The following is a 12,724-nucleotide window of genomic DNA, read 5'->3' as shown; positions in this document are numbered from 1 at the left end:
TGGACTTGATTACATAAATTGTGTGGATATTGATTCATCAAATAATGGACTTAAATGACCCCTGGTGGTCTGAGGTCCCAGGATTTCCCAGGAGTGTCCTACTCAATGCACTTAGCTATCTAGTGACCTGTTAAAACTGGACGTTCAGGCAGAATATCCATTCAACTCATGTGGGAGATAACTGGATGGTTGAGGAGAGAAGGACTCTGGATGCAGCCAAGGTGATAGTCCCATTCAAGTAATGATAGTACAGGAAAGAGCTGAGAATGGTGGGTATAGTCAAGATGTTACCCAACTTTGGCTTCCAAGATAGGCTGTCTCTGTGTGATTCCATGAAGGGAGAACAAACTGGAGTAGTGGAGCCACTGGGAGGATTATAGACAATCCTCCAAGTTGAAAGTCAATTTGAATGTTCATATCCTTTAACCCTATATTTTCTAAATGACCAGTCCAGAACCACTTTATTTTTTAAAATATTCATTTATTTGGCTGTGCCAGGTCTTAGTTGCAGCACGTGGGATCTTTAGCTGCGGCATGCGAACCCTTAGTTGCACCCTGTGGGGTCTAGTTCCCTGACCAGGGATTGAACCTCGGCCACCTGCATTGGGAGCGTGGAGTCTTAGCCACTGGACCATCAGGGAAGTCCCCAGAACCACTTTAGACTAAATCCTCTGCTTAAGATTTCTTGGTGGATATAACTGTGGGTTCCACATTTGTGGGTAGTTATATCTGAAGTTTTGTTTGATGTTCTATCCTTTTATTTTCTCTCAACATCTCATGGCAGGTATTCTTCCTTTTTTATTCAATATTCTACTTGGCAATTTTGCTAACTCATTACTTGAACATACTTGTATTTCTTCTTTTGGGAAGATGGGAACCCCTCATTGTTGTAGACCTCCCTGGATTTTGGAAGGGTCTCGATTCAACTTCACCATTGTCTTCATCGCTAGAATGTCTTTTAACATCCAATATCTGAAATGTGATTGATCGGCTTTCATATTACAAGTTAAATATTGCTCCTTATAGAGACCTAAAAATGATAAAAAATCCTAGCTATATTATTTTCATACTTTCAGATGTCACCTATCTCCACCAACCTCATCACTTGGGGATGAGAGTGAGGTGTGAAAGTGGAAATAGAAGGGTTCCAAATGTCTTGATTATGGTAGGGTAGAAGAGAGGACAGGCAGAAAGTATATATATTCTAAAAGCCTCATCTTTTTGGTGACAGAGGTGAAGCAGGACGAAAGAGAACATTTTATTAAGGGAAAAAGTATTTATCATTGGCGTATTGTATTTTGATTGAAAATTTAAAATTTAATAATGACAGGGGCAAAGAGATATTCCCTCACACTACTAGTGAGAATGTAACTTGAAAATCTTTCTGGGGTGAGATTTTGACAGGTCAAAATAGTTAGTGTTATACGGACTTTGATCTATACATTCATTTTAGGACTCTAGCCTAATGACCTTACAAAGAATGTGCTTGCTTCTAATGAATGGAAGTATGCAGTCCTCCACTCAGCTTGCACAACAGGTACGGCTTCAGTCTTTGGCTCAAGGCCCAAATTCAGGCTTACTATATCCGTAGGTCCCACAAGGTTCTAAAATTCTAAAAGTTCCCCCTCTGATCATGTGACAATATGCTCTTAGTTGCCATAAGACTTAAAGAAACAGCAACAGCAGGGATAGGAAAATGGGATCAGCAGGGCACTTGAGGCATCTGATGGCGGGGCCTCTGCCATCAGAGGGCTAAAGAGGGAAGGCGAGGAGGGGATGGTGGTGCAACCCCCAAGGGAACCAAAAGGAGCAAAGTACTGGGAAGGTTAGGAGCTGTGGTCCAGGCCAGCGGCCGCTGAATCCAGCCAGACAGGCTTCTCTGGGCCACGAGCTCCCTTATCATGATGTCAGGGATTTCCTCCATACACAAACATAAACACAAAGTCCAGGTACCTTCAGTCCGTGGTCAGTGACTAGCTGCTGCGGTGGGAAGGTAGACGGGGACCTTGACTGTCCTCACTATATGTTAGCCGGTAGACTGCTTTTATTCCTTCCTGTTCAGGCATGCCACCTCCCCACGCCACTAAATAGTCTGACATCATCATGGGCTTTCATTTTACTTTTTCATTTTATTTCACTGAGTGTGTGTTTTGACTGACCTTTGTCCTTTCCGTACCCGGTCTCATTAGGTGTCCTATGTTTCATCGTAGACTCATTACTGCTCAGAACTGCTTGATATAAACTGAAGTAGTCACAGTACCTGCATGATGGAAGCCAAAGCGATATGTCAACACCTGTAGACACAAGCAGGGCATCCGTGCAAAGGTTACTGGAGGAAGCTTTGGTGCACCCAGGATTCCTGGTACCCACTCTCTCATCCTGCTTCTCTGGCTCCCTCCAAGTTTCTGGTAGACAGATCAGAGACATTCACAAAGGGTGCATTTGGAATCCCCTTCCCTACTCCATCTCTACCCTACTGCTGCCTTTGTTTATAGGGTACACATAGGCCACTGGGGTTAAGGGAAGAATAAGGTATTTCACCAGTACATTCTACAAGGATTTCCCTGAGACCTGAGTGTCCCCTGGGACACTAAACCACCCGAAGGCCACTTTGTTCCCATATTAAATATTTGTAGATTTCAGTGTCACAAAACTTGTGTGTTACCTTAATTATAAGTTTCAAGTTATTATCGGCCCCAAGTACAAACAAAAAAAGGTTAATTGCATTTCTCTCTTGTCCCTCTTATAGTCATCTTCCCTTTTGTCCATCTTTATATTTCTCTCCCCTTCTGAGGTAAGGCTTCTTGGTTGAGTATTCAAGAGACTGCTAGAATGTGGTGAGGGAAACAAACTAAGAATGACGACTGCAAAGGTGGCGATTGTAAAGTTATGAGAAAAAAACCTCCCTTCTCCCTTAAAAATGCCATTCCCTTGTATCAGCATGGGAACTTGCGAAGATGTTCATGATTAATTCTTACAAAATGCTGCCTCTCCCCAAGACATTTGTATCACGAAAAAGTACTTGGGATGATACAACTAGTGTAGACCAAGGAACAATCCTTAACAGAGCCATTTGGGCAGGAGGAAGAAAACGGCAGGGGCATTTTTGTTGAGGGGGGTAGGGGGTAACCAACACTGTTCAAAGGACTTGAGGACACGGGGAGGGGGAAGGGTAAGCTGGGACAAAGTGAGAGAGTGGCATGGACATATATACACTACCAAACGTCAAATCGATAGCTAGTGGGAAGCAGCCGCATAGCACAGGGAGATCAGCTCCTTGCTTTGTGACCACCTAGAGGGGTAGGATAGGGAGGGTGGGAGGGAGGGAGACGCAAGAGGGAGGGGATATGGGGATATATGTATACGTATAGCTGATTCACTTTGTTATAAAGCAGAAACTAACACACCATTGTAAAGCAATAATACTCCAATAAAGATGTTAAAAAAAAAAAAAAAGGATGCCCAGTCTTCACAGCCCATTCTACCTCCCTCGAGAGGCAGGTTTTGACTGGACAGATTGTAGGGAACACGCTAGATCTACTCCATAAAGTAAACTGCTTCCAAGCACTTCTCAAACCATTTCAGGAGAATCTATGTTTAAAACCAAACAGTGAATATACTTAACACAATCGTCTTTCATACCCACCCAGGAAGGCTGACTGCCAGGACCTTGAATTGGAACCTCATAATTAGCCTGCTTTCAATTATTTTAAGAACTTGTGAATCAAAAAAGCTCCATTTCATTAAGCAATTCAGATTTTGCCTCTGACTTTAAGACTCTGACCTGTTACATACGAAATGCAAGTTAATGATGTTTCCACTATTTCTGGTAATAAAAACATTCTGATACAAAATGAGGGTAATGTACCTCCAGCTCCACGTACAGCCCTACAAACCAGTGCACAAGTTTACCTGTTCAAATGAAGAGAGAGAGTCAATGAAGTGAAAAACCACCGTAGTGATTGATTCTTCTTTGCCCTGTTCTGGAAAAATCACCCAAATTAGAAATGAGGCAGAGTCAACTGTCATCCTATAAGTCCATTTTTTAAACCTGACTCTACTAGGAAACTTAACTTTTCCCAGACATAGATGAAGTAGCAGAACGGGTGATTTAACGGGTTGGCATGAAGAGAAATGGTAAGGAGCAACAGTTTTTGCTTTTCTGCCCATTGAAGAAAGTTATAATTTTATTGTCCTGCAGGCTCTCAACCTGCTTTCTACCTAGATTAACAAAAGCAGTTCTGCACTGCCTTCTCCACTTAAAAATCAAGGCTCCATAAATGTAAATGCTTTTTCTGAACCACCTGTCATTGTGCTGGTTCTCTGAAAAATGGATTAAATAAAACTTTGACAGGTGTTCACCAACAAATGTGCAGGATTCATGATTTGTAGAAATCAGGTATTGTGCTTTCAAGTGGCTTTTTGGAAGCAAGGAACTCTTTCCCCAAAGCCTCCTAGCTAATTTCTCCTTAACATCACCTTGGCCAAAATCAGATCAAGATCCATTTCCGAAGGGGCACGGAACTGACTGGTTTGGAAGAGTCAGCATCCGGGACTGAATGATCACCAGTGGGGTCCCCATCACCAGGACCACCACAGGGCGATCTTTTCTGTTGGATAATGCGAGACTCAACATCAGCCACAGCACGGCAGGGGACATACCTCCTGAGCAAGTCATGGACCTCACACACGGGACCAGGGAGGGAGAGGTGCCATATTCATTGAGACTCAATTTCTTTTTGAACAGCGTCTGACATTTATTGAAAACAAGGAAAAGACGTTTGTCCAGGTAGTGTAGAAGAGCTGGGCAGAGTGCAGGGGTTACTGTGTGGAACAAAAGGCACACATCAGAGAGACAGCTGCACATTCAGAAGAGAACTGGATTCTGGGCGAAACGAACAGGTCCACAGGAGACAATGAGTGACTCGATTTGGCTGCCAGGCACCCCTGGGACCTGGCAGCCACCTGGCAGGAGCAGAAGATGTCTCTAGGAGGAGGGAGGGACTGGGTCCCGCCGAAGGTGAAAGGCTGGCCAGCCCCTCCAGGGCGGTGGCGAGCTGTTGGAAGCATTGTCCAGAGGCTGTGCCCAGCTCAGACACCTCCCGGGCGAGTCCAGACCGCTGAAGGCTGCAGGCCGTCGGCGGGATGCGGTGGATGGCGGTGGCGGCGGCGGTGGCGGCGGCAGCGGCAGCGCAGGTCTCTGGGCACCTGCATGCAGGCCTGGGAGTCTGGCAGAGGGCGGGCGGTTGGCAGCGGCCGGGCTGAGGGTGGTCTGTCTGATGTGTAATAGGAGCCCGGCTTGCAGCTGGAGCGCACGACCGAGTTTAAGTGTGCAGGGGAGGGGCCGGGCTGGCCCGAGAGGGCGGCGGCCGCTCCAGAGCCAGGCCCGGCGGCGGCGGCAGCAGCGGGAACCTGGAGCGCTATTCCTGGAACAAAGGCAAGCACTACGCGGGAGGGGACACGAGCGCGGGGGAGATCACGGCGACGCGAAGGTGAGGGAGGGGGGAGGCGCGGCGGGAGGACGCTGCCTGTGGCGATCTGGGCGGCGGCGACTGGTGCGGCGGACCCTCCCCCGGGCACCCGCCCCCAGGCCCGAGGGGCTCCCGGTCTAGAAGTCCTCGTCCTCCACCCATCCAAAGACCCGCTTCATCTCGGCCAGGAAGCCCCGGTAATCGTTGAGGAGGGGGCTCTGCTTCCTGATGTAGGGGATCACCCACTGCAGGGCGGGCCCGGTCAGCCGGGTGATGAGGAACGTCACCTTCAGGGCATCGTTGGTGAACAAGGTCTCGTCCACTAGCATGTAGGCGCCCGTCTGCACGATAAACTCCGGGAGCCGGTCGGTGTCGCCGTCAAACGTCTCGGGGAAGGGGATCGGGTTTCTCCACCGTCGCGTCTGGGGCCGAATGGGCAGGGCCAGGAGGGCCTTGATCAGCTGCACTCGGCCGTCCATCGCGCCTCGCTCGCTTCGCAGGGTTCAGCGAGGCTACGCGGAGGTGGGCGAGGAGGCGTGGCGGGAAGTGCGTGTGTGCGGAGGCGGGCCTGGCCCGGGGTGGGCGGGGCCACGGGCAGTTCCCGTCGCAGTGGCGCTCCGCCCACACGGCCTGGCATTTGCTAGGGCGCAGGTGCAACAAGGGGGAGTACCTCGCTCCAGGGAGGACGGGGGAGGGGCGCCGTGCAGGAGGAGGGGACGGAGCTAATGGTTCTCGAGGAGTTAGTGGGTCGTCAGAGGGGCGGGACCAAGAGTTTTTTGGGTGGGCCGCGGGGAAGGGCAGGAGCCAGGGGCAGAGCTCAAGACACTGAATCTTTCTTTCTGTTTAATATCAAATTATTTCTATTACCATATTTTATTTTTTCACTGAAGTATAGTATTATATAAGTTATAGGTGTATAATATAGTGATTCACAATTTTTATTAGTTGTACTCCATTTCTCGTTGTTATAAAATATTGGCTATATTCCCTGTGTTGTACAGTATATTCTTGTAGCTGATTTCATACCTAATAGCTTGTACCCCCATATTGCCCTTCCCCCTTCCCTCTCTCTACTGGTAGCAACTAGTTTGTTCTCCATATCTGCGAGTCTGCTTCTTTTTTGTTATAGTCACCAGTTGGTTGTATTTTTTCCATTCCCATATAAGTGACATCATATAGTGTTTGTCTTTCTCTGTCTGACTCATTTCACCTAGCATGATACCTGCCAAGTCCATCCGTGTTGCTTCAAATGGCAAAATTTCATTCTTTTTTTATGGCTCAGTAGTATTCCATTGTATATCTACCACATCTTCTAAATCCATTCATCTGTTGATGGACACTTAGGTTGTTTGCATACTTGGCAATTGTAAACAATGTTGCTATGAACATTAGAGTGCATGTATCTTTTAGAATTAGTGTTTTCATTTTTTTCGGTTATATACCCAGGAGTGGAATTGCTAGGTCATATGGTAGTTCTATTTTTAGTTTTTTGAGAAACCTCCATTCTGTTTTCCACAGTGGCTGCACCAATTTACATTTCCACCAAGGGTGTACAAGGGTTCCCTTTTCTCCACATCCTTGCCAACATTTATTTGTGTTCTTTCTGATGATAGCCATTCTGACAAGCATGAAATCATAGCTCATTGTGGTTTTGATTTGCATTTCCCTGATGATTAGTGACAAAACAGTATAGGCTTACAGGATTCTTTTTTATATCAATGGCAAGAATACACAAAACTAAATGTTTATAGAGTTCAGAATAGTGGTTATCTCAAGAGAGTGGGAATTATATTCTGCAAAGTTGCATGAAGGAATCTTACAAGATACCAAAAGTGTCTTCCAAAGTGGCTCTACTATTCTGTATTCCCATCAGCAATGTATGAGAAATTAATTTGTTCTTCAAACTCAATGACACTTAGTATTGTCAGGTTTTGTTTTGGTTTTGTTTTGGTTTTGGTTTGTTTTTACTTTAGCCATTCTAGTAGATGTGAAATGGTAACTCACTGTGGTTTTAGTTTGCAATTCCTAATTATTAATGATGTTAAACATCTTTTTTGTGTGCTTACTTGCCATATATATACATTTTTTCTTTTGTGTAGTGTCTCTTCAAATATTTTGCTCATTTTTAGTTGAGTTGTTTACTCTTTTATTGTTGAGTTGTATTCAAGTCTTATAAAGATATGCAATTTACTCACATTCCCCCCGCCCCAAGCCTGTGCCTTTTCATTCTCTTAACAGTGTTTTTTGAAGAACACAAACTTTAATCTGAAGAAGTCCTATGTACCTAATGTTCCTTTTATGGATTATAATTTTCACGTCATAGGTAAGAAATCTTTGCCTAATCTAAGGTTGATCAGGTTTTTTCCTGTCTTCTTCTAGATGTTTTATAATTTTAGATTTTACCATTAGATCTATGAACAATTTTGAGTTAATTTTTTGTGTGGTATGAGGTATTGATAGAAATTTATTTTTTTTGTAGATGGATATCTGATTGTTCCTGTATCATTGTTGAAAGGACTATCCTTTCTCCACTGATTTGCATTTACAGCTCCATACATGTGTGGGTCTATTTCTGGATTCCATGTTCTGTTCCATTCATCCATTTGTCTTGATGGCAGTATTACAGTGTCTTAATTACTGTAGCTTTATAATAAGTCTTGAAATCAAATAGTATTAGTCTTCCAAGTTAGTTTGATTTCAAACTAGTTTTAGTCGTTGTGTGTCCTTTGCATTTCCATATGAGTTTTAGAATCAGTTACTTTTTACATATTAAAATTTTTCTTGAGACTTTGAATCTATAGATCAATTTAGGGAGAATTGATATCTTAAACATATTGTTTTCCGGGCTTCCCTGGTGGTGCAGTGGTTAAGAGTCCACCTGCCGATGCAGGGGACACGGGTTCGAGCCCCGGTCCGGGAAGATCCCACATGCCGCGCGGAGAGGCTGGGCCCGTGAGCCATGGCCGCTGAGCCTGCGCGTCCGGGGCCTGTGCTCTGCAACGGGAAATTGTTTTCCAACCCATGGACATATATCTCTCCATTACTTAGATCTTCTGTCATTTATCTCAGGAATGTTCTGTATTTTTCCGTGTACAAGTTCTGTATTTTTACATTTTTTGTCAAATTTAACTCTAAGTTTTTCACATTTTTATGGTATTTAAAAACTTTTTTAGTTTCTGGGACTTCCCTGGCAGCCCAGTGGTTAAGACTCCATGCTCCCACTCCAGGGGGCACAGGTTCGATCCCTGGTTGGGGAACTAAGATCCCACAAGCCATGGGGCAACTAAGGCTGTGCACCACAACTACTGAGCCTGCGTGCCACAACTACAGAGCCCATGCACTCTGGAGCCTGCGCGCCACAACTAGAGAGAAGCCTGCAGGGTGCAACGAAGAGCCCTCGTGCCACAACTAACACCCAATACAGCCAAAAATAAATAAATAAATAAAACAAAACAAAACTCTCTTGTTTGTTACTAGAAACATAATTGATTTTTGTGTATTCACCTTGTGTGCTGAAAACATGCTAAATTCACTTCTTAGTTCTACTTTTTTGTTGTTGATCCTAGATCCTAGAGAATCTGTTTTCTATATATATGAACAAATCATCTTTGAATAACGAGTTTGCCTTCTTTTCCTGCCAATCTAGATGACTTCTGATTCTGTCTTCGCTCTCTTTTATTTATTTATTTATTTTAAAATTTATTTTATTTTATTTATTTTTGGCTGCGTTAGGCTGCGTTAGGTCTTTGTTGCTGCCTGCGGGCTTTCTCTTGTTGCGGCGAGCGACTCTTTGTTGTGGTGCACGGGCTTCTCATTGCGGTGGCTTCTCTTGTTGCAGAGCACGGACTCTAGGCGCGTGGGCTTCAGTAGTTGTGGCTCGCAGGCTCTAGAGCACAGGCTCAGTAGTTGTGGCGCACGGCCTTAGTCGCTCCACAGCATGTGGGATCTTCCTAGACCAGGGCTCGAACCTATGTCCCTTGCATTGGCAGGCGGATTCTTAACCACTGAGCCACCAGGGAAGCCCCTCTCTCTTTCTTTTATTTTCTGTCTTCCTTTCTTCCTTCCTTCCCTCCCTTCCTTCCTTCCTTTTTTCCTTCCTTCCTTCCTTCCTTCTTTCCTTTCTTTCTTTCTTTCCTTCCATTATTGCACTGGTTGGAACCTCCAGTACAATATTGAATTGCAGTGGTGAGAGTAGGCATGCTTGTCTTCTTGATCTAAGGGTGGAATGCATTCGGGCTTCCACATTTAAGTATGTTATCTGTAGGTTTTTGTAGATGCCTTTTATTAGATAGAGGATTTTCCTTCTATTCCTAGTTTGGTGACAGTTTTTTTGTTATTGTTGTTTGTTTGTTTGTTTGTTTGTTTGTTTGAATATGACAGAAATCCTTCTAGGCACTTTCCCTACAGAAATGAAAATATATGCTCACACAAAATCTGAATGTTTGTAGCTGATTTATTTATGATTGCTAAAAACTTTAAATATGCCACATGCCCTTCAACTGATTAATGAATCACCAAACCGTGGAACATACAACCGTATTTCAGCAGACAGACTTTAGAGTGGCACTCACAATCCCAACCTTCTGATAATGCCATTGAGTGTGGGTGGGGCTGTGTCTTTCTTCTAACACATAGAAAATGGCAGAGGTGATGAAATGTCACCTCTATGATTATGTTACATTATACACAACTCCATCTTGCAAGCTGACTCACTTTCCATCTCCTGCTGGCCATAAAAAGCAAGCTGCAGTGTTGTGAAATGCCTATAGAGTGGGCAACTGGCAGAGAATTTCCAGCAAGCTTTGTAACAAATTAACAGATTTTTTAACATTTAAGCCTCCTTTACATTCCCTGATCATTGTGCACTATTCTTTGACTATGCTGCTGTAGATTACGTTGGCTAATATTTGGGGGGTTCCATTATGGTGCAAGGCAACGAAATCTATAGCCAGCGGTGCAATACTTCTTTGATTGAGAGATACATGAATAAGCAGGAAAATGTGTTCACAGAACCGCATTCAAGTGGCAACAGGAGACGAAGAGGCAGACGATACGCTAGGGCTGAGACAGAGGGGTGGGAGAGATGAAGTGGGAGGACAACTCAACCCCCTGAACAGGGACCCTCTCCTCTCCTCCCTCACAGTACAGAGCCATGTCCAAGGATCCACCACTGGTCACGGCCCGTTGCCCACCACCGGCCTAAAGAACCCTTGGCCCCGCCTCTTTCGTTCCGATTCTCCCTCCTCAATAGGGCAGCAGGCCCGCCTCCTTCTCCAACATGGCGCCCCTTCCCCCTCCTCTCTGGCCCTAGGTTGGCCCTTTTGCCGCACCTGCGCACTAGCAAATGCCAGGCCATGTGGGCGGAGCGCCACTGCGACGGGAACTGCCAGTGGCCCCGCCCACCCCGGGACCAGGCCCACCTCTGCACACACGCACTTCCCGCCACGCCTCCTCGCCCACCTCCGCGTAGCCTCGCTGAACCCAGCGAAGCGAGCGAGGCGCGATGGACGGCCGAGTGCAGCTGATCAAGGCCCTCCTGGCCCTGCCCATTCGGCCCCAGACGCGTCGGTGGAGGAACCCGATCCCCTTCCCCGAGACGTTTGACGGCGACACCGACCGGCTCCCGGAGTTTATCGTGCAGACGGGCGCCTACATGCTAGTGGACGAGACCCTGTTCACCAACGATGCCCTGAAGGTGACGTTCCTCATCACCCGGCTGACCGGGCCCGCCCTGCAGTGGGTGATCCCCTACATCAGGAAGCAGAGCCCCCTCCTCAACGATTACCGGGGCTTCCTGGCCGAGATGAAGCGGGTCTTTGGATGGGTGGAGGACGAGGACTTCTAGACCGGGAGCCCCTCGGGCCTGGGGGCGGGTGCCCGGGGGAGGATGCCCGGGGGAGGGTCCGCCGCGCCAGTCGCCGCCGCCCAGATCGCCACAGGCAGCGTCCTCCCGCCGCGCCTCCCCCCTCCCTCACCTTCGCGTCGCCGTGATCTCCCCCGCGCTCGTGTCCCCTCCCGCGTAGTGCTTGCCTTTGTTCCAGGAATAGCGCTCCAGGTTCCCGCTGCTGCCGCCGCCGCCGGGCCTGGCTCTGGAGCGGCCGCCGCCCTCTCGGGCCAGCCCGGCCCCTCCCCTGCACAGTTGGACTCGGTCTTGCGCTCCAGCTGCAAGCCGGGCTCCTGTTACACACCGGACAGACCACCCTCAACCCGGCTGCTGCCAACCGCCCGCCCTCTGCCAGACTCCCAGGCCCACATGCAGGTGCTCAGAGACCTGCGCTGCCGCTGCCGCCGCCACCGCCACCGCCATCCACCGCATCCCGCCGACGGCCTGCAGCCTTCAGCGGTCTGGACTCGCCCGGGAGGTGTCTGAGCTGGGCACAGCCTCTGGACAATGCTTCCAACAGCTCGCCACCGCCCTGGAGGGGCTGGCCAGCCTTTCACCTTCGGCGGGACCCAGTCCCTCCCTCCTCCTAGAGACATCTTCTGCTCCTGCCAGGTGGCCGCCAGGTCCCAGGGGTGCCTGGTAGCCAAATCGAGTCACTCATTGTCTCCTGTGGACCTGTTCGTTTCGCCCAGAATCCAGTTCTCTTCTGAATGTGCAGCTGTCTCTCTGATGTGTGCCTTTTGTTCCACACAGTAACCCCTGCACTCTGCCCAGCTCTTCTACACTACCTGGACAAACGTCTTTTCCTTGTTTTCAATAAATGTCAGACGCTGTTCAAAAAGAAATTGAGTCTCAATGAATATGGCACCTCTCCCTCCCTGGTCCCGTGTGTGGGGTCCATGACTTGCTCAGGAGGTATGTCCCCTGCCGTGCTGTGGCTGATGTTGAGTCTCACATTATCCAACAGAAAAGATCGCCCTGTGGTGGTCCTGGTGATGGAGACCCCACTGGTGATCATTCAGTCCTGAATGCTGACTCTTCCAAACCAGTCAGTTCCATGCCCCTTCGGAAATGGATCTTGATCTGATTTTGGCCAAGGCGATGTTAAGGAGAAATTAGCTAGGAGGCTTTGGGGAAAGAGTTCCTTGCTTCCAAAAAGCCGCTTGAAAGCAGAATACCTGATTTCTACAAATCATGAATCCTGCACATTTGTTGGTGAACACCTGTCAAAGTTTTATTTAATCCATTTTTCAGAGAACCAGCACAATGACAGGTGGTTCAGAAAAAGCATTTACATTTATGGAGCCTTGATTGTTAAGTGGAGAAGGGAGTGCAGAGCTGCTTTTGTTAATCTAGGTAGAAAGCAGGT

At 47.4% G+C, this 12,724-nt stretch overlaps 1 protein-coding gene across 1 annotated transcript; it reads left to right on the top strand.

Moving 5' to 3' along the window:
• Positions 1-11,323: 11,323 nt before the first annotated feature.
• Positions 11,324-12,200, top strand: LOC116748118 (CAAX box protein 1-like). The gene has a single exon (XM_032620981.1). It carries the CDS (start codon positions 11,359-11,361, stop codon positions 11,839-11,841), a length of 483 nt encoding a protein of 160 aa, XP_032476872.1. The 5' UTR covers positions 11,324-11,358; the 3' UTR covers positions 11,842-12,200.
• The last annotated feature ends 524 nt before the right edge of the window (positions 12,201-12,724 follow it).

This window comes from Phocoena sinus, chromosome X, assembly GCF_008692025.1.
Source record: "Phocoena sinus isolate mPhoSin1 chromosome X, mPhoSin1.pri, whole genome shotgun sequence".
Lineage (NCBI taxonomy): Eukaryota > Metazoa > Chordata > Mammalia > Artiodactyla > Phocoenidae > Phocoena > Phocoena sinus.
Note: the sequence above shows the minus strand (reverse complement) of the source record. Positions and strands in the feature narration are given on the sequence as shown.

Excerpts from the sequence above, each read along its gene's own strand:
- LOC116748118 (XM_032620981.1), top strand. The coding sequence starts at position 11,359 with ATGCCCGGGGGAGGGTCCGCCGCGCCAGTCGCCGCCGCCCAGATCGCC.